At 45.8% G+C, this 21,291-nt stretch overlaps 1 protein-coding gene across 1 annotated transcript in view; it reads right to left on the bottom strand.

Annotated features, from left to right (window-relative positions):
* The window catches only part of LOC147661040 (uncharacterized), a 130,173-nt gene that overhangs the window by 22,656 nt on the left and 86,226 nt on the right, over positions 1 to 21,291 (bottom strand). Inside the window, exons 4-5 of the mRNA XM_086951376.1 lie at positions 18,774 to 18,840; positions 590 to 741 (exon numbers count right to left, since the gene is read on the bottom strand). Of these exons, the coding sequence (XP_086807502.1) occupies positions 590 to 741; positions 18,774 to 18,840 (219 nt within the window). The remainder of the gene's footprint in view (positions 1 to 589; positions 742 to 18,773; positions 18,841 to 21,291) is intronic.

Below are 21,291 nucleotides of genomic sequence, written 5' to 3'. Positions count from 1 at the left end.
ACTAATGTTAATGATTCTATTGCAAACGAACTGCAGCTCAGAGTACAAAATATGAACTAGTGCCTTCTGATATCTGAATCTTCCTCTGTGGCTGCCAAGGCACGTCACAGCCAATTTCAGCAATAGAAAATACGTTATGTTTCTTATTTATAATTATGCCATTACTACGCCATTATTTTCAAGGGAGAACTCGACAGTGAGTGACCTATAATTACGGATAAGATACATAAAATATTTTATATTGATGAAATTGCCCGTGACGTGGCTTGGCGGCCACAGAGGAAGATGTAGACATTGGAAGGTACTGGTAGATATTTTGTACGCTGCACTTCAGGTCGTTTGCAATAGAATAATTAACCCTGATGAAGTTAGTCGTATACCTACCATAGACTAAGATTGTCCTGGCTACATGTTCGTGTTGGATGTATTGGACACATATGAAGATTGAAAATAAAGCAGATGACACATCCCCATCACCTCTTTGTGGAGACTTGTGATTGGAACAGTGGGGCTCGGAATGATTCTGAATCAGATTCCCCATGCCTGCTCGCCGCACGAAACAGAAGTAAACACTGCTGCAGTCTGTTACCTCAGGCACATTCCGGGCGTGTAAAGGTGTGTGTCCCATCGTGGGGTAGGAAGACTTTCTCATTCCCCCATCATCCTCATGCTGCAGGCGTTCCAGCTCCTCGATCATCCCAATGGAAACTGCAAGTCCATCGAAGAGCATCTGCTGCGAGGCTGAAATCAGGAGCAAAGGGTGATATGCTGCGTCTACAAATAACACTGAGATGATAACACTAACCACACCACCATTATTACCATCAATAATTGTAATTACAATAAGTTCAGCTTGATTCACCTCCCCGCAGACATGCCACGGAACCTGAACCTCACTGCCAACCCTTGAAGTCATAAACCTGGGCTCTTGATGAAATCCATCTCTTAATGTATTCTACAAATTCTTCTTTCATTGAATAGAATAGTAGAAAACAGCACTTTTACAAACACATTCCCTTACACGTTCACAGTTCGATGGCATCACTTTAATTAATAAAAATAAATAATAACCACAAGTATGCAAATTAAATCCATTCTCCTCAAACCATGGTCATCCTCACTCTTTCACTTTAAGATGCGCCAACCAACTGTGCAAATACCAAAACGCACAATTTATCTGAGGCTCTGCATTCGGAAATAATTATTTTAGGCCTAGATATATCAAGCCTTTTGCGAATCGCAAAGGCCGAAATTCACAGAATTTCGGCCTTTGTGAATCCAAACGGTCTATTTGCATGTTTTGGCATGCATCAAAAATTCTCAAATTAAGGAATCACAAAAATTGCGATTCCTTATTTTGCCATAGCATTTAAGGAATCGCAATTTTGCAATTCCTTAAATGCTATGTATGTAGCATTTTTGAATTGCGAATTTTGGTTAAGACTTGTAGTTGATGGTAATTTGCAAATTCTTTAAAAAATGCTCAATTTGGCATTTTTGAAGGTGGCATGTGACACACACACATGCCCATAGGGCATGTATGTGCGCCATATGCACACACATGTACATTTCAGGGGTGCAGCAGGGTGTCCTTGAGACACCCCTGCACCCTTGAAATTATTCTCAATTTGCGATTAGCAAATTGCGAATCACAAATTGAGATTAATTTCACAATCATTCCTATGGGCCTCCTGGCCCATAGGAATGAATGGGAAATTATTCCTTAATTGCTAATTTGCAAATTGCGAATTCGCAAATAAGGAAGATTAAGAAATCTCTAAAAAATAGCGATTTCTTACATACATCCCATTTTGCGATTTCTAAATAGCGATTCCTTAAAAATCGCTATTTAGAAATAGCAAAGGGGTATGTTGATACATCTACCCCTTAATCTTTAAAAAAACTTCTAGTGTTGTGCAAGTCTCAAGTGAATTTACTTTAAGGCGAGGCTTGAAAGCATATCTTCTATTGAGAGTCTCATATTGCAGCAAGCAATGCAAAAGCCAATAGGTTGGGCCCTTCACAAGTCAGGGGAATGGCTTTTTCTTTAACTTTCAAGTTGCAAAAACAAAAAAAATGACATGCCTTTGTCTTAAATAAGGCCATATGCTTGCAATAAAAAAAGAAAACATCCATCACATATAATTCTAACACAACAGCATGGGTGCTTCCTAGAAGGCAGGTATACTTAAAATAGGTATAGAGCCAGTTTTTCATTTTAATGCTGTAAGGATATGCCATCTTTCCTTGGTCATTCCCAACTTTTTTCTGAACTGTATTGTTTGTGTGTGGACTCTGAACACTGAGCCCTGCCATTCAGTGACCAGTGTATGTGCTCTGACCCTAAAACTATGTAGAATTGGCTAAGCCATGACTGGTGTATTTAACTTATCTGCACGTCCTTAGTATATGGCACTCTCTTTATGTTAAATGTCACTTGAGGACTGTGAGAAGTTGGCCTGATATGCAGTGCTCACTATTCTAGTGATCACTATGTATCAGTCCAAACAACCCTTATTGATGGTTGGTTGTAAGTCAACCTTATAGACCAGCTATCCTAGTAGCGTGGATATGAGCAGTCTTCAGGCTAAGCTCTAGAGGGCGTGTTAAGCCAGCTGTTATACCATCACATATACCCCTTGAACACCAAGTGAAAGGACACCACACCAGTTGTTATGAAAATAAACAGATATTTATTTAGAACACAACAACCCTGGACTCTTTATGAGAACAGGGTGCTCAGCACAATACAAAGCTCTTATGAAAATACTTAAGTTCGCACAATTTACACAAATGCCCGAGGGGCACGAAAAACCATATACTACAAAAGTGGAATGCGAAATACTAGCAGGTAAGTAACTAATCTCAGAGGCTTTAGGATCGCTAGGACTACTCTACTGAACCTTCAGATTACTAGCAGGGGGCCTAGGGGGATCGGGTGCAGAGTGTGCACTCTCACGTGGGATGCAAGACAAAGTCTATGGATGCTAGATTTCGTAAAGTTAGTGTTATCGGACGAATCCGACTAGGTAGAGCTGAAACGAAAAAGGATCGAGACACTTGGATAGTTAAGCTATGCTGGAGCACCGAAGTGCTTAGGTTACCTAGCCCAGGGGCCGCGGCTGCATAGGGTTCAAAAGACGTCGGGAATCCTCATTGCAGTCTATGGAGCATGAAAGAAGAAGTTGCTGGCAGGCGACCAGTGATGAAGTTCGAAGTGATCCAAGCCTGGATCGGAGATGGAGGATACGTGTAAGCAGAGGGGACCAAGTTCTGAATCACTAGCCAGTGATTAGATGGGCACCAGGATGGCACCGGATGAAGTCACCTCGGCCAGGTGGGCTCCACAGTCTCTCGGACCAGGAGGCGTTGTCGGTGACCAGGATGGAGGTGCGAGCTGTCCCACGAAGGTATCTGCTGTCGACGTCGCTGGACCCAGGATTGGGGCAACAAGTCTTGGCAAATGCAAGCCCACGCGGTGGACTCAAAATGGCGTCTGGAGTGGACCAGGAGGGTCCGGGGTGCTCCTCTGTTGGAGGGGAGCAAGGGCCAGTCTGGAGCAACCAGACCAGCAGTGTTGTCGTCGTAGTTCGTCGTCAGAAGGGCCACCAGCCAACGGGCAAGTGACCTGGACAACGCGGTGAGCAGCAAAGAGCAGAAGGGCCCCACGCAGATCTCGTGGATGCTGGGGGGCTGGACTTCGGTGCTGGAGCTGCTCAGGGTCAGGGCTTCTCAAACCCCAAAGCACTCACTCGAGGATCCCTCGGAGGTCGTGCTGGGTAAGCGTTGTGCAGTCTTGAAGATGGCCGGTCCCTCGAGGTCTCGTCGCACCCACGGGTCTCAGCTGAGCTGTAGATGTAGGTAGAGGTCAGAGGTGCCAGGGAAGCCGGGTCTCGTCGAGCTGGGCAGTCTTGATCCGTAGGAGAGACTTGCAGCAAACCGCAGTGCGCTTAGGTGGTGCCCGCTGATGCAGGGTGGCTACTCCTTAGCCACAAGGGAGAGTCTTCAGAAGTAGTTCAAGAGTCCTTTCGTGGAAAGTAGTCAAGATTCAGAATTATCTAATTTGGGAAGGGGGCCCGCTCCTATCTTTATACTAAGGAAAAGGGCTGGCACGCGACTAGGTCCTGCCCATGGGTGGGACCAGGAAGGGGGGTGGTTACACCCCTCTCCCCTGCCGGACTTTCCCCAGCTCAGGGGCTGGTGTGCCCCTGGAACTGGTTCAAGCCGGCCTATGCCTAGTGAGCACCGGGGTGCCACTTGCAGTCACCTTCCTATTCAGCCCTGCCTATCCAGGATACACAAAACCCTGTCTGGGATGGTGCTAGCACCGCCCCTGACAGGAAACCCTTTGTCCAAGCTCCCCTCGCTGGAAGGACTCCCAGCTGCAGGGGGTCAGACTCGTGTCTGTGGTGGCAGCATCCATTTTGTGATGCTGAGGCTTGAGTTAACTTTAACCGGGTTCACAGTTACATACATGTCGTGTCCCTCTAGAAGGGTGGAATGCTAACCCCATCGCCAGAATTGGCGAGGGGTTAGTATTCCAATTCGTATGACACCTTACTCAACATGTTTTGATAAAGCGATACCAGAGATAGCAAATAACTGCGAGGATTATAATGCCCTTAAGAGTATATGGTACGCGTTATCATAGAACAGCTATTAGGACTTGGTTCCGCAAGCTGCAGATGGGCTCAGCTCATGCCAGAGCACCATCCCACATAATTGCAAGCACTCTGCCTTCAGGATTGTTAAGGCCTGCCATAGGAGTGACTGATAGGAATACATGTGTCTATTTTAGGGTTAGATATAGGAATACTGTATCTAAAGCAAAGGGTGATTACACCACCTTGCCCCAGCTGTCGTGCAGCCAGTTGTGTCAGATTTAGATGGCCACCCAGGGGTGGCATAATACATGCTGCAGCCCCTGGTAGGCCCTGGGTACACCTATGCCCTGGGTACCTAAGGTACACTGTACAGGGACTGATAAGGTGACTCAGTATCCAATTAGATATGTACCTAAGGTACATGGAATCCATTTTACAGAGAGAGCAGTAGGCCTGGGGTCCTGAATGGCAGGGCCCCAGGTCAACTAAGTCGGAAAACCAGCAAAACACCAGGCAAAAAGTTGGGGGCAACCATAGTCAGGTATCCACCCTCCTACATAACCCCCCCCAAACGAAAGGAGATAAGGCTATCCTTGACCAGGTAAGCCTATATTGCCTGAGTGGCCATATGAGGTGGTACATGCACTGGCATGGTTACCCCCTGTATCATGGTCCAGTAAGCAATCCCTCACCCTAAGGCAGAGGTCTTCAAACTTTTTGATGCCAAGACCCCCTTGTAAAACCTTTTAAGGCGTAAGGACCCCCTTCCGACAAAAGTTTCTAGAAACTGGTACTCCTCATCATCAACTTTTGACAACCATAAATGCGCCTGTTAGACCTCATCACATACATCCATCATTCATCCACCCACACTTTCACACATCCATCCATCCTTTCATCCTTCCACCCATCCTTCCATCCCGAAATCCATCCTTCAACCATCCACCCTTTCATCCTTCCATCCATACATCCATCCTTTACCCATCCACCCTTCCATCCATCCACCCATCATTCATACACCCACCTTTTCACACATCCATCCATCATTCATCCATGCAACCTTTTATCCATCCATACATCCATCCACCCTTTCTTCCATCCATCCATCCTTCATCCGTCCACCCTTTCATCCTTCCATCCGCCCTTTCATCCATTCATCCACCCTTTCATCCTTACATCCATACATCTATCCTTCATCCATCCACCCTTTCATCCTTCCATCCGTACATCTATCCTTTACCCATCCACCCTTTCATCCATCCACCCATCATTCTCCCCCCACCTTTTCACACATCCATCCATCATTCATCCATGCAACCTGTTATCCAAACATACATACATCCACCCTTTCATCTTTCCATCCATACATCCATCCTTCCATCCATACATCCATCCACCCACCCTTTCATCCAGCCATCCACCCATCATTCACCCCCCACCTTTTCACACACCCATCCATGCATCATTCATCCATGCAACCTTTTATCCATCCATACATCCATCCACTCTTTCTTCCATCCATCCATCCTCCATCCGTCCACCTTTTCATTCTTCCATCCATCCACCTTTTCATCCATCCATCCACCCTTTCATCCATCCATCCACCCTTTCATCCATCCATCCACCCTTCATCCATCCACCCTTTCATCCTTACATCCATACATCTATCCTTCATCCATCTATCCTTCACCCATCCACCCTTTCATCCTCCCATCCATACATCCATCCTTCATCCATCCACCCTTGCATCCTTCCATCCATCCTTTACCCATTCACCCTTCCATCCATCCACCCATCATTCATCCACCCACCTTTTCACACATCCATCCATCATTCATCCATGCAACCTTTTATCCATCCATACACCCATCCACCCTTTCATCCTCCCATCCATACATCTATCCTTCATCCATCCACCCTTTCATCCATCCATCCACCCACCCTTTCATCCATCCATCCACCCATCATTCATCCCCTCACCTTTTCACACATCCATCCATGCAGCATTCATCCATACAACCTTTTATCCATCCATACATCCATCCACCCTTTCATCCATCCATCCTTCATCCGTCCATCCATCCTTCACCCGTCCACCCTTTCATCCTTCCATCCATCTACCCTTTCATCCATTCATCCATCCTTCATCCATACACCCTTTCATCCTTACATCATACATCTATCCTTCATCCCTCTATCCTTCACCCATTCACCCTTTCATCCTTCCATCCATACATCCATCCTTCATCCATCCACCCTTTCATCCATCCATTCACCCATCATTCATCCACCCATCTTTTTACACATCCATCCATCCATCATTCATTCATGCAACCTTTTATCCATCCATACATCCTTTATTCATCTACCCTTCCATCCTTCCATCCATCCACCCTTTCATCCATCCATCCAGCCTTTCATCCTTCCATCCATCCACCCTTTCATCCTTCCATCCACCCTTTCATCCATCCATCCACCCTTTCATCCATCCATCCACCCATCATTCATCCACCCACCGTTTCACATATCCATCCATCCTTCACCCTTACATCCATCCATCCACCCATCATTCATCCACCCACCTTTTCTGTGCCTCTCTCATGGGGGCGAAGGGGGGTCAGTATCTCAGCTTCGTCTTCCTTCTTTCCCTGGGAGGGCATCTCTGTGCCTCCCTGCTGGGGGCGGGAGGGGGGACGTGTCACGGGACCCACAGCTCCAGGCGCGCAACATCCATTATACTCAAAGGGCTACACTATAGCCTGCTCCCCCAGACACCACCCCCCCCCACTTTCCCCCATCCCCCAGCTCGTGTGTGTGTGAGCCTGGCTGAAACCGTTTTAGGGACACACACACACAGCCACACCCGAGTACTTGACATGTCTTTAAAAGACCTTCTACTTGTTAATGAGCCTTTGATGTTTTTCACACCTAGGTGTGAATTAGGCCTCCGCCGATCAGCCCAACGCCAGGAATTGCATGCCCCTGACAGAATCTGCGACCCCCCTCCAAGGACTCCACGACCCCCCTGGGGGTCGCGCCCCATAGGTTGAAGACCTCTGCCCTAAGGGTATCTGAGGGTCTCCACCGTAGGGAATCACTACCTGGGGTGTGTTTTGGCAAAGTAAAAGGCTGGTGCTGGGATGGAGTACTGAACTCCAATCACTATCCACCATATGTGCCTTTCTTTCCAGGACTGAGTTGCTGTGAGCTCTCAGGGTCAACCTCTGGCTACCTAAAGCTGGAGGCTGAGTCCCTCTGTTTGGCTCACTGGAGGGACAGGTCAGGTTTGGGGTTTTTAGGCCCCATGTTTGGCTGTGCCCAACAGTGTCCAGCTGTGGGATGTCCCTAACTACTTTTAAGGGGGATCCCTCAGGAGTCTGTTTTATTTTCACTTGGCTAGGTTTACTAGCTTCAGTGATCCTAATCTGCTGATTGGGAAGTTCTTTTGGACAGGGGGCCCTTTGGGGTCCACCACTGGCCTCCCTGACCTTTACAGCCCTGGGCTGACTGAGGCAGGGTAGAGAGGGGCAGGTTACCTGCTCCAGACTGGGTCCCACCTTGGAAGGGTCCACTGACATCAGGGGTTCTGCCAGGCTAGGCCTGACTACCTCTGGGGCAGTTCCTTTGCAAGGGGCCAGATCAGTTCCCTGAGAAAGCTGATCCTTTCCTAAAGTCTGGTGGGAGGGAGATTTCTCTTCCTCCTCAATGCTCTCTGTCTGAGTGGAGTGATCCATAGTTTCAGGCTTCACAACACTATCTGTCTGAGTTTGAGCTGTGGCCATCACAACTTCACCAACCTTTTCAGGAAGGGACTCAGTTTGGGTATGGGCTGTGACTAACACAGCCTTGCCAACATGTTCAGGGAAGGAATCTGTCTGAGACTGGGCTGTGACTGGCACAGCCCTCCTAACCTGTTCAGGGAGGACATCCTGGACTGGGGCTGTGGCTATCACTGCCCCACTAACCTTACCATGGAAGTTTACCATTTTAAAATGGGTTTCTTGTTCTACCTCAGCCCAAGCTGTGATCTCTAAATCGTACCCCAGTAGGCAATCTACAGGCAAGTTTGGTGACACTGCCACTCTCTTGTGACCAGTGACACCTCCCCAGCTGAGATTTACTACTGCTATGGGATGATTTCTCTGCACTCCCTCAATGTTGGTTACCTGGTATGTGGCACCAGGTATAAGTTGCCTTGAGGGGACTAGGCTCTCAGTCACCATGGTGATGCTAGCCCCTGTGTCTCTGTAGGCCTCAACTTTTGAACCATTGATGAGGGGCTCCTGTCTGTACTTTCCCAAAGTGTTGGGACAAGTGGTGAAGTTGGCAAACCCCATGCCAGTCTCACAGACAAGAGTATTTATGTTTGAGGACCTGGTTAGGCCAGAGTCTCCAGGAACTCCCAAAGTAAATGCACCCAGATTCTTAGGGGCACTCCCAACACCTGGGGGATTACTACTAGTAGTAACAGGAGGCTGGGAATTTTTACTTGGGAGTATGTTCTCCTTATTGTTGTTGGCCTCGGGGCAACTGCTGTCACTTTTGTAATGGCCTACCTGTTTGCAGGTATGACAATAAGGTTTCTTTTGGGTTTTGGGAGAAGTCTGGGACCCACCCTTTTCAGAGGAATTTTGGGGCCCTGATGTGGTTTGATCAGAAGATTTATTCCCACCCTTCTCTTGAGGCTTGGTTGATTCCTTCTTTTGGTCAACACCCTGGTTCTTAGGCCTAACCCTGGTTCTGACCCATTTGTCTGCCCTCTTACCCAATTCTTGTGGAGAGGTCAGATCAGAGTCTACCAGGTGCTGGTGTAATAACTGATTCTGACAATTATTTAAGACTTGCTCTCTCATAATTAGATTGTACAATCCTTTGAAATCAGTAACCTTACTTCCCAGTAGCCAGCCTTCAAAAGCCTTAGTGGCACAATCAACAAAGTCAGTCCAATCCTGAAACTGAGTTTTCTCGGTGTCTCTGAACATCAACCTGTACTGTTCAGTTGTTAAGCCAAACCCATCAATCAGTGTATTCTTCAGGACTTGGTAATTGTTAGCATCCTCAGCTCTAGTAGTGAGAAGCTTATCTCTACTTTTGCCTTCAAAGGAGAGCCACACGATAGCTGCCCACTGACTCTGGGGGACACACTGGACAGTGCAAGCCCTCTCCAAAGCAGTCATCCATTTGTGGATGTCATCCCCTTGTTTAAAGGGGGGCACTATCTTACTCAGGTGTCTAGTGTCTAAATTCCTGTCCTTTTCTCTAGGTAAAATGCTGCCACCAGTGAGGTCTACCCCACTCAATTTCTGCTCTCTAGCAAAGGCAAGCCTCTCTTTGGCCAGGGCAAGTTCTTCCCTTTCAATCCTCAGATTGGCTTCTCTCATCTTTGCTTCATGCTCTCTCCTCTTAGGGGAGGACATCCCCCTGTGAGAAGAGGTCTGAGAGCCATTGGTTCGAAAGGATCTGTTAGAGCCTCTGGATAGAGACCTAACTCGTCCACTCCCAATGTTAAGCCTGCCTGAGAGTGGGCCTGGGGGTCCCCCAAATCCATTCTAATGCCTGCTTAAGTTGGTCCTGGTTAGTCTACTGACTTCTACCTGACCCTTGTCTGCCTCATCCCCTGACAACTCCTCTTCCTCTTCCCCCTCTTCCTGGAGGTTAAGGTCAGTGTCACCAGTGGTTCCCTCTAAGGGTGGCATGGTCCCATCTGGATTAGAAGGGCCTGTATTAGAAGTCCTCCTGGCATCATAAGTCTCTAAGAGACCAATCAGGAATGGGATGGTAGGGTTAGAACCCTGTTTTAGCTTCCTGGAGGTACACAGTTGTCTCATCTCCTGGAAGCTAAGAGCTGCATATCTTGACATGACCTGTGGAGGGTCAACTGACTCAAGGGGGGCTTCTGTGTTCCCTCCTTTGTCTGACATGCTTTTCTAGTGTGGTGTAAGTGATGCAGCTACCTACACTATTTGTTTGCCTACTGATCCCTTGCTAAGAGTTGTAGTCAGGGTGTGCTAGGCCCTGTTAAACTACAACAGCTGGTTCAGTAGGACTCAGAGTATTCTAAGCTAAGTTATATGTACCTTGGTACTTATGTGATCTTTCAAATGATATTCTTAGGATACGTGTGGTAAAACAACAGCAACCTCAAATCCCAACCGCTGCTCACCAATGTGAGAAGTTGGCCTGATATGCAGTGCTCACTATTCTAGTGATCACTATGTATCAGTCCAAACAACCCTTATTGATGGTTGGTTGTAAGTCAACCTTATAGACCAGCTATCCTAGTAGCGTGGATATGAGCAGTCTTCAGGCTAAGCTCTAGAGGGCGTGTTAAGCCAGCTGTTATACCATCACATATACCCCTTGAACACCAAGTGAAAGGACACCACACCAGTTGTTATGAAAATAAACAGATATTTATTTAGAACACAACAACCCTGGACTCTTTATGAGGACAGGGTGCTCAGCACAATACAAAGCTCTTATGAAAATACTTAAGTTCGCACAATTTACACAAATGCCCGAGGGGCACGAAAAACCATATACTACAAAAGTGGAATGCGAAATACTAGCAGGTAAGTAACTAATCTCAGAGGCTTTAGGATCGCTAGGACTACTCTACTGAACCTTCAGATTACTAGCAGGAGGCCTAGGGGGATCGGGTGCAGAGTGTGCACTCTCACGCGGGATACGGGACAAAGTCTATGGATGCTAGATTTCGTAAAGTTAGTGTTATCGGACGAATCCGACTAGGTAGAGCTGAAACGAAAAAGGATCGAGACACTTGGATAGTTAAGCTATGCTGGAGCACCGAAGTGCTTAGGTTACCTAGCCCAGGGGCCGCGGCTGCATAGGGTTCAAAAGACGTCGGGAATCCTCGTTGCAGTCTATGGAGCCTGAAAGAAGAAGTTGCTGGCAGGCGACCAGTGATGAAGTTCGAAGTGATCCAAGCCTGGATCGGAGATGGAGGATACCTGTAAGCAGAGGGGACCAAGTTCTGAATCACTAGCCAGTGATTAGATGGGCACCAGGATGGCACCGGATGAAGTCACCTCGACCAGGTGAGTGGGCTACGCTGGGCTCTGCAGTCTCTCTGACCAGGAGGCGTTGTCGGCGACCAGGATGGAGGTGCGAGCTGTCCCACGAAGGTATCTGCTGTCGACGTCGCTGGACCCAGGATTGGGGCAACAAGTCTTGGCAAATGCAAGCCCACGCGGTGGACTCAAAATGGCGTCTGGAGTAGATCACGAGGGTCCAGGGTGCTCCTCTGTTGGAGGGGAGCAAGGGCCAGTCTGGAGCAACCAGACCAGCGGTGTTGTCGTCGTAGTTCATCGTCAGAAGGGCCACCAGCCAACAGGCAAGTGACCTGGACAACGCGGTGAGCAGCAAAGAGCAGAAGGGCCCCACGCAGATCTCGTGGATGCTGGGGGGCTGTACTTCGGTGCTGGAGCTGCTCAGGGTCAGGGCTTCTCAAACCCCAAAGCACTCACTCGAGGATCCCTCGGCGGTCGTGCTGGGTAAGCGTCGTGCAGTCTTGAAGATGGCCGGTCCATCGAGGTCTCGTCGCACCCACGGGTCTCAGCTGAGCTGTAGATGTAGGTAGAGGTCAGAGGTGCCAGGGAAGCCGGGTCTCATCGAGCTGGGCAGTCTTGATCCGTAGGAGAGACTTGCAGCAAACCGCAGTGCGCTTAGGTGGTGCCCGCTGATGCAGGGTGGCTACTCCTTAGCCACAAGGGAGAGTCTTCAGAAGTAGTTCAAGAGTCCTTTCGTGGAAAGTAGTCAAGATTCAGAATTATCTAATTTGGGAAGGGGGCCCGCTCCTATCTTTATACTAAGGAAAGGGGCTGGCACGCGACTAGGTCCTGCCCATGGGTGGGACCAGGAAGGGGGGTTGTTACACCCCTCTCCCCTGCTGGACTTTCCCCAGCTCAGGGGCTGGTGTGCCCCTGGAACTGGTTCAAGCCGGCCTATGCATAGTGAGCACCGGGGTGCCACTTGCAGTCACCTTCCTATTCAGCCCTGCCTATCCAGGATACACAAAACCCTGTCTGGGATGGTGCTAGCACCGCTCCTGACAGGAAACCCTTTGTCCAAGCTCCCCTCGCTGGAAGGACTCCCAGCTGCAGGGGGTCAGACTCGTGTCTGTGGTGGCAGCATCCATTTTGTGATGCTGAGGCTTGAGTTAACTTTAACCGGGGTTCACAGTTACATACATGTCGTGTCCCTCTAGAAGGGTGGAATGCTAACCCCGTCGCCAGAATTGGCGAGGGGTTAGTATTCCAATTCGTATGACACCTTACTCGACATGTTTTGATAAAGCGATACCGGAGATAGCAAATAACCGCGAGGATAATAATGCCCTTAAGAGTATATGGTACGCGTTATCATAGAACAGCTATTAGGACTTGGTTCCGCAAGCTGCAGACGGGCTCAGCTCATGCCAGAGCACCATCTCACATAATTCCAAGCACTCTGCCTTCAGGATTGTTAAGGCCTGCCATAGGAGTGACTGATAGAAATACATGTGTCTATTTTAGGGTTAGATATAGGAATACTATATCTAAAGCAAAGGGTGATTACACCACCTTGCCCCAGCTGTCGTGCAGCCAGTTGTGTCAGATTTAGATGGCCAGCCAGGGGTGGCATAATACATGCTGCAGCCCCTGTTAGGCCCAGGGTACACCTATGCCCTGGGTACCTAAGGTACACTGTACAGGGACTGATAAGGTGACCCAGTATCCAATTAGATATGTACCTAAGGTACATGGAATCCATTTTGCAGAGGGAGCAGTAGGCCTGGGGTCCTGAATGGCAGGGCCCCAGGTCAACTAAGTCGGAAAACCAGCAAAACACCAGGCAAAAAGTTGGGGGCAACCATAGTCAGGTATCCACCCTCCTACAAGGACTGCAGCATTTATTGTTCCACCCCTAAAGTGAAATGTGAAAAAATAACTCAAGGCCTGAAAATACATTCTAGCTGGGCAGTTTCAAAAGTATATTCAACCCGGAAAAATACCCCTGTGGCAGGCACAAACCTTCCTTTTCAATACTGATAAGTCACCCCTAAAGTAGTCCCTACATGCCCATAAGACGAGGTTCATAGCATTTAAAAAACAGAACATGTACACCTAAGCTTTACATTTTCTGGCAGTGAGAAATTTCTAAGGTCGTTTTCTCTATTGCAAGGCGGGCTCTCCCATAGAAAAACAATGGATACAATATAACATCTTCTAATGTTTGCTAGACTAATTATTAAAGGACTCAAATGAATAGTAATTTAAAATCCAATCTAATAATGAAGTTATATTTCAAATTAATATTTAGAAAATACCACTTTATCAAAATTGCCATCTTCCTGCCTTGGTCTTCAGTAGCCTTTCTAAGCTAATATGCAGCTGTCACTTGGCAGAGTGAAAGTCTTCCAGGTAAAGGAACAAAGGGGTCCCTTCTGGGAGGAGGTGTGAACTCCTCTTGACAGTAAAGCCTTGAGGACAAGCCCACAAATTTCAGTAGCATCAAAGGGGCATCCAGCCACAGGAATATGTAACTTAAGACCTAGGCAGCACCCCCTTTTGTCCATGTATTCAAGACGGCACCAATCCCGGTTGGTGGAAAACCTGTTTCAGAACTAGTTTACAGGGAGAGTTTCTTATTCCTGTAGACCAGAGGTCTTCAAACTGGGTGGCACGCCCCCTTGGGGGCATTAATTGGTCCCAGGGGAGGGGGGGCAGGCACCGACATAGATAATTATCATGCTAATAAAAAAAACGAGATGCATAAGTCATTTTATAATGTTCCATCACTTACATCTTTTGTTGGTGATAGCTTTGCTCCGGGTAGATATCAAAGGGGCAGGGCATCCTAATACTCCTTGCCCCAACCCCTAATTTCAGATAAAGAACCTCACTGTGGATATGTAGGAAACTGGATCTGCTTTCATGGTCACCACCACTTTTTGCTGGTGTCATTATGTTTTCTGACTAGTCTGACAGGAATCCTCCTAACCAGGATCTCAGTCTCTGTGCTTCTTCCGTAAATTTGACATGGGAGTACTTAGGTGCACTCCAGATTGGTTACTGGGGTACCCTTGTAAGTTCCCAGTATATGGTATTAAGGCACCCAGGGCATAGGTACACCAAGGGCCCGCCATTAGCAGCAGTGTGTATTATGCCACCCATGGGAGACCACTCAAATTGTGACTCCAGGCCTGCCTTTGCAGCCTGTGTTAGCTTACGGTAGATATAATATCCCTATATCTAATTTCACTACACTTAAAAGCTATAAGTCACCCCTAAGGCATACCTTTCAATCCTGAAGGCAGGGTGCTGTGCCCTCAGTGTGAGGGGGCCACCACATGAGCCGGACACCACTACAACCTTCGGAGTCCATTTTACCAGGTTGCATAATTTATTGAGACATATAGAATGGCCATGCATCATTACGCAATGACCAACTCTAAACTGGCTGTAACTAACCCTCTCATATTTGGTTTCAAACATGTTGGAATCATACCCCAACACCATTGACGGTGTGGGAGGTATGATTCCATGCACTGTAAATCTCCTTCTGGATGTCCTCCATGCTCCTGGTACCAGTCCCTCAGAACCGGCCAGCAAGCTAGGGCTACTGCCAGCCTGAGAGACAGTCCTACCCTCCTGCTGCTCGCTCGAGCAAGTGAAGGCAGAACAATAGATATCCTGTCACAGGGAGGACTAACAACCTCCTAGACAGTGTTTAGTGTATTAGGACAGGGTGGGGGCGCTTGCCAGCACCATTGAGACTGCTTGAAGGGCACATATGGTGCCGTCCTCGCAAGCTCTAGTTCAAACAAGTTCAGGGAGCCGGTGGCTCCCACACTGGCATGTAACTGGACAAAGAACATGGGAGTATCCTCCCCACTGTCCAGTCCCTCCTCTGGGCGGTACCCCTGAATCATCCCAACCCTTTCCTTATGGTATTTAAGGGCTTATCTGAGGATGGGTCCCTTGATTCGTCATGGGATTTGAATCAGAAACCAAATCCTCGTCATCCCCAACCACCTAGACATACCTCGTCGGACTGACCACATAGAACTTCGCTAAAAGAACCAAGACCTCAACTGGACCGACTCCGACTGCTCTGGGTCTCCTTGTCTTGGAAGTCTGTTGCACTGTCAGTGTCCATGATCAATTCAGGTCCCCCACAGGGCCTGTGGACATCCAAAACATCTGAAGGACTCTCCCTTGAAGTGAAGAAGTCACTCCCCTGCATCTGCAGGCACCGCAATTTAGCTGACCGGTTTGCTGATCCTGGGCTCTGATGGACTACCTCAAGGCTCAACAACAAAGGTGGTGGTTCTGCAACTCCCTCGAGGTCTGCACTATCTTCAGACCTAGTCTAAGTCCAGTATCCCTTGTAGGCAGCACTGGAACAAGCCCCTCTGCACAGTGAGCAGTCAAAATATTGAATTTTAAATATCGACCTACATTAATATCGAGTTTTTAATATCGTAGGGAAAGAATATCGAAGTCAAGCATATCGTTGACCAGAATATCGACCCCAAGGTAAGTAATATTGTTATTTTAAATATCGAAGTAAGTAATATCGAAGTAAGTAATATCGTAGGCAAAAATATTGTTGTTAATTTTAGTGTTTTGTATGTTAGTATATATTTCATATGTATGTTAATATTTTTTTATTTATTTTAATACATTTTTAAATACATTTTTAAAAATTAGTAGTTTTGTTAAAGTAAATGTGGCGTTTTAATATCAGAGCGGGTTGTGGGTTTATAGGGGAATAGGGTGGGAAGTAATTTAATTATAATTAATTAATTAATATGTGTTTATGAATTAGTATTGATTATTAATTAATTGTTAATTATTCATTGGTAATTAATTTTTATTAATGTGTTAATTATATTAATTATAATGAATGTATTAATAATTTTTTATTTATTGTTCTGTTAATGAATTTATTGTTAATTAATAATTAATTGGTGATTCGTTTTTATTAAGTGATTAATTGACAATTAAATGAATTATGTGATTTATGTGTAGTGGGTTGTAGGTGCATAGGGGAATAGGGTGGGGAAATCATTTAATTAAATTATTTAATAAGATTGTTTTTATTTATTGGTATTTATTATTAATTAATTGTTAATTACTTATTAATTGGTAATAATATTTATTAAATAGCTAATTACATTAATATAATTAATGTAATAATATTTTTTATAGTTTGTTATTGTTAATTAATGTTTTGTCAATTAATTTATTGTTAAATAATTAATTGTGAATATTATTAATTGGTAATTAATATTTATTAATTTGTTAATTTATAATTATATTAAGTTATTATTTATTGTTATTAATTGATTAATTGATAGTTATTTAATTGTGTTTTTTTGCATGTGTAGTATGTTGTGTGTTAAAGACGGAATAGTGCGGGATGTAAGTTATTGTTGTTTATGTAAGTTTTAATTTTAATTTATTAGTATTGAATAATAATTTTTTTGTAAATTATTTATTGTTATTTTTTTCTAAACAACGTATGTAATTTAACCCCTATGCTATCCAGCGCTTTCCCTACTGTTGCACTCTCTGGAGTGGGAATAGTAATGTTTAGCCATACGCTATCCAGCGCTTTCCCTACTGTTGCACCCTCTGGAGTGGGAATAGTAATTTTTACCCCTACGCTATCCTATGCTTTCCCTACTGTTGCACCCTCTGGAGTGGGAATAGTAATGTTTAGCCCTACGCTATCCAGCGCTTTCCCTACTGTTGCACTCTCTGGAGTGGGAATAGTCATTTTTATCCCACGCTATCCAGCGCTTTCCCTACTGTTGCACTCTCTGGAGTGGGAATAGTAATTTTTACCCCACGCTATACAACGCTTCCCCTACTATTTTAGTATATTGTTGGTCTCCCCCTGGAGCCCACTGTGCATTTATGCTACTTACCGTTATATTTACTAAGTATTCATGTGTATTGAATGTATATCTCCTGGTAGTAGATTTTGCAATGTGTTAGTGGGTGTTAGTAACAAAATACATATTTTTTATAACCACACTATGTGATTCTTTTTCACTTAGTCTATACCATAAGAATACTTACTGATAAATCCAGTGTACTACAACTACCAACACTTTAAAAAATACGAGAATCACAAGAAAGGTTAATACCAAACCAGACTTTTTAGTGCAGTGACTCCAAAATCTGGGAATGTTCCAAAATCCATAAGTGGATTCAATGGGAACACACACACTCCACCCATGGAATGCCTTCCTGGGGCAGAGTACCATAAGTCAATGTGCTGCCTTGCGTTACTCTAGAAATGCCAAGCCATGCAGGGCTATGCAAGGTAAATCTCATGCAGGTTTTGTGTCACACTTGCACCCCTTGTGTGGAACAAGGGCAACATAAAACCTTTGTAAATCCGGCCCTAAGTGTCACTAGTAGACTGCAGCACCTATTGTGGCATCCACTACACTGACAGATTACAACATGGCTTCAGGCTTTCCATTGTAGCTTGACTTTAGCAATTTAAAAACCAAAAAGGGTATATTTTCCCAGGGTAATCATACCCGCAATATAAAAACCTCAATTTTACCACTCAAAATAACCCCTTTTTAGAGGTCAAATCCTTCATGTTAAGTATAGTTTAAACGTCACCCCTATCCAGGCACTACAGCCCTTAATGCAGGGTTGAAGTTATTTAAATTTACACCATGGTACAAGGGTGGCTGCATTGGCGCTAGGCACAAAATTATGCACCAGCACTTGGCTGACAGGACAGGAATGCACTGTATTTCATAGATTTTGTACTTTCCTACCTTCACATTGCTTGCATACTTGCGGCGCTGCCCTACGCCAAATCTTTGTAAATGAGACCCTTTGTGTTACCCAGATAAGACATTAAAATGTAAATGATTTACTTAACATTGCACTTTGAATATCATCAAAACTCATTCATCATAGTCCAGGACATGATTTGTTGACACCATTGTGCATCCACAGCTTACAAGCTGCCTCCAATTAACAAAAATCTGCACATCTCATAATGACAAAAAGCTCAACGTAAACTCAAGCACATGGATGATGAGGGAATTTCATAGAAATAATGTGACACATGGGCCCGAATGTAAAGTGTCAATACTGTTAGACAATGCCTGCCTTAAAAGTAGGGCCCTACCTTGGATGCTTCTCTGAAGTTGTTCTTGTTGATGAAGATTATAATCATCAATTGGATATTCGGTCCCCTGCAAATGAAGAAAAAGGTGTTGAACAAAACTTCTTTGTAGCGCCCATAACCATACAACAAACAGACATAAAATCCCAATTTTTCCCAGAAAGTCTTAAAGATGAAACCTCCATCCTTCCATACTAAAGAAAGAGAAAGTGCTGGTGCTCTGCAGCAACATTAAGCATGGCTGAATTTGGTTGCTACAAAATGAGCAGTCTTTGAAATTTGTTGGCAGCCTCTGAGGCACCACTGTGCACAATATGTAGGACATAATTATGACCTTAGTGGCACAGTGCAGTAAGTAAGGAAAAGGACAGGAATATGCTGTATTTATCCAATACAGTGCATTCCTTTCCTTTCTTTCTGCACGGGCGCCATTTCAGCAGACTTCAGAGAATTAAATGCCCATTCCAAGTATGAAAATTATCCAATGCCTAGAGATAACAAACTAATAGAGAGACTGGGAGGAGCACAGGTGAGGTCCACTATTGACCTGACAAAAGGGTATTGACAGATACCACTTAATCCTGCCGACAGGGAGAAAACGGCATTCTCCACACCCTCTGGTTTGGATCACTTCAAGGTGATGCACTTTGGTTTACATGGTGCATCTGCAACCTTTCAGAGGTTAATGAATGTGGTATTACGACCGCACCAACAATATGTGATGGCATATCTGGACGATATTGTGGTGTATAGTCTAGATTGGGAAACACATAAACAAGACTTGCTAAATGTCTTGGCTTCTCTTAACCAGGCTAGCCTGACGTTGAACCCCCAAAAAACAACCTTAGGCACTGATCATATAGAGTACTTGGGCTATTCCATACAGACAGGAACCTTACAGCCTCAACACAACAAACTAGAGGCTATTCAGAAGATACCATAGCCCACAACTAAAAAGGACATACGTGCATTTCTGGGTCCAGTAGGCTATTATCAGCGGTTTATTGCCCAATTTTCGCGGATAGCCTGTCCTCTCACAGATTTACTGACAAAACGCCAACCCAATCATAAGATAGAATAGACTGCTACTCAAGAGGAGAGTTTTCTAAGATTGAAGGCACAGCTGTGTGAACCCCCAGTCCTAATGTGTCCCGACTTTGACAAGCCTTTTGTGTTACAAACAGATGATTTAAACAGAGGCTTAGGGGCCTTGATATCTCAAACTGACCAACAGGGAGACCTTTGAACTGTTCTGTACCTTAGTCGAAAACTGTTCCCAAGAGAGGTACATTATACAACTATGGAAAAAGAAGGTTTGTCAATCAAATGGGCCATGGAAGCCTTACAATACTTCTTGTTAGGATGCAAGTTCTTCCTAATAACCAACTGTTATTTGTTTTATACAGTTTTATACAGAAAACTCCCTTTGTGACACAGCACAGGGTTTAGGGAAAACCAGATGCAACTGGTTTGGGAGCACTTGAGCACTTGCTCAGCTCCTCTTCACTATTCACAGGACAGGCCAGGGACATCAGACGCAGCACAGGGGGTGGAGCCAGCATTGTGGAGGGAAGGCCCAGCCCTATTCAGGTCCCAGGTGCAACTCCTCCTTCCCTCTTACATGCAGATCTCCCTATTCACCACCAGGCAGACCCATCCTGGCTCCTGGAGCCAAGCACACCAGCCAGCTTCTGTCACTCTCAAGCCAGACAGTCAATTCACATTCTCTGCACACAGAAATGCCATCTTCTAAAAATGGCACTTCTACACTAGACGCATTAAATCTGCGCACACCGTCGCACAGCATTTAATCTCATGAGTTCGCACATACCAAACTCGCCCCTGCACTCCTCTCACATCAGGAACTACCATGGTCACACATATACACCGTGCATTCCTATGGAAGAGCAGGCCAATCTCACCACACACACTCAGAGAGTGAACGCACTTTACACTGGGCCACAGTGCTAAAGTGCGCAGAAGCCTAAAATCAATCACTACCATCAGGTCATTATTAAAGGGCAAAAACCTGCCAAAAGGGCCAAGTCCAACATTGACCATGCTCCTCTGACGTGGCTTGCCACCCATAACAACACAAATCCAAAGGTGCTTTGTTGGTTCCTAGCCCTACAAGGACTCAACAAAAGCAAGGTAAATCATGACTGAATTGCCGAAACGCTGGAGCGCCTGGCAAAGAGCTCCTATAGTTCTTGAAAGTAACTGCTGTAATTTACATTTAGCGCATTGTATTTTTAATTAGCTAACTCTGTTTTTAACTCACGCTGCTCCTATCATATTAAGCACCCCCTTCCCTGGTCCACCTCTGACTTGTCAGATTGTTGTGGAGGGAAGGCGCCCCGGAATAGATTAAGACTTCCTCCTCACTTGCGGCGCGCAGGTCAGCAGGTTAGTTGTTCTACCCTGTCCTACTATAAAAGAACGATGCTATTCCGTTCGCGCAGCGGATGCGCGCAACGGGCGTGCCGGCGGCGCCCCATAGGCAAGCCCATCTGTGTCCGTC

This window comes from Lissotriton vulgaris, unplaced genomic scaffold, assembly GCF_964263255.1.
Source record: "Lissotriton vulgaris unplaced genomic scaffold, aLisVul1.2 SCAFFOLD_2362, whole genome shotgun sequence".
Taxonomy (NCBI): Eukaryota; Metazoa; Chordata; class Amphibia; order Caudata; family Salamandridae; genus Lissotriton; species Lissotriton vulgaris.
Note: the sequence above shows the minus strand (reverse complement) of the source record. Positions and strands in the feature narration are given on the sequence as shown.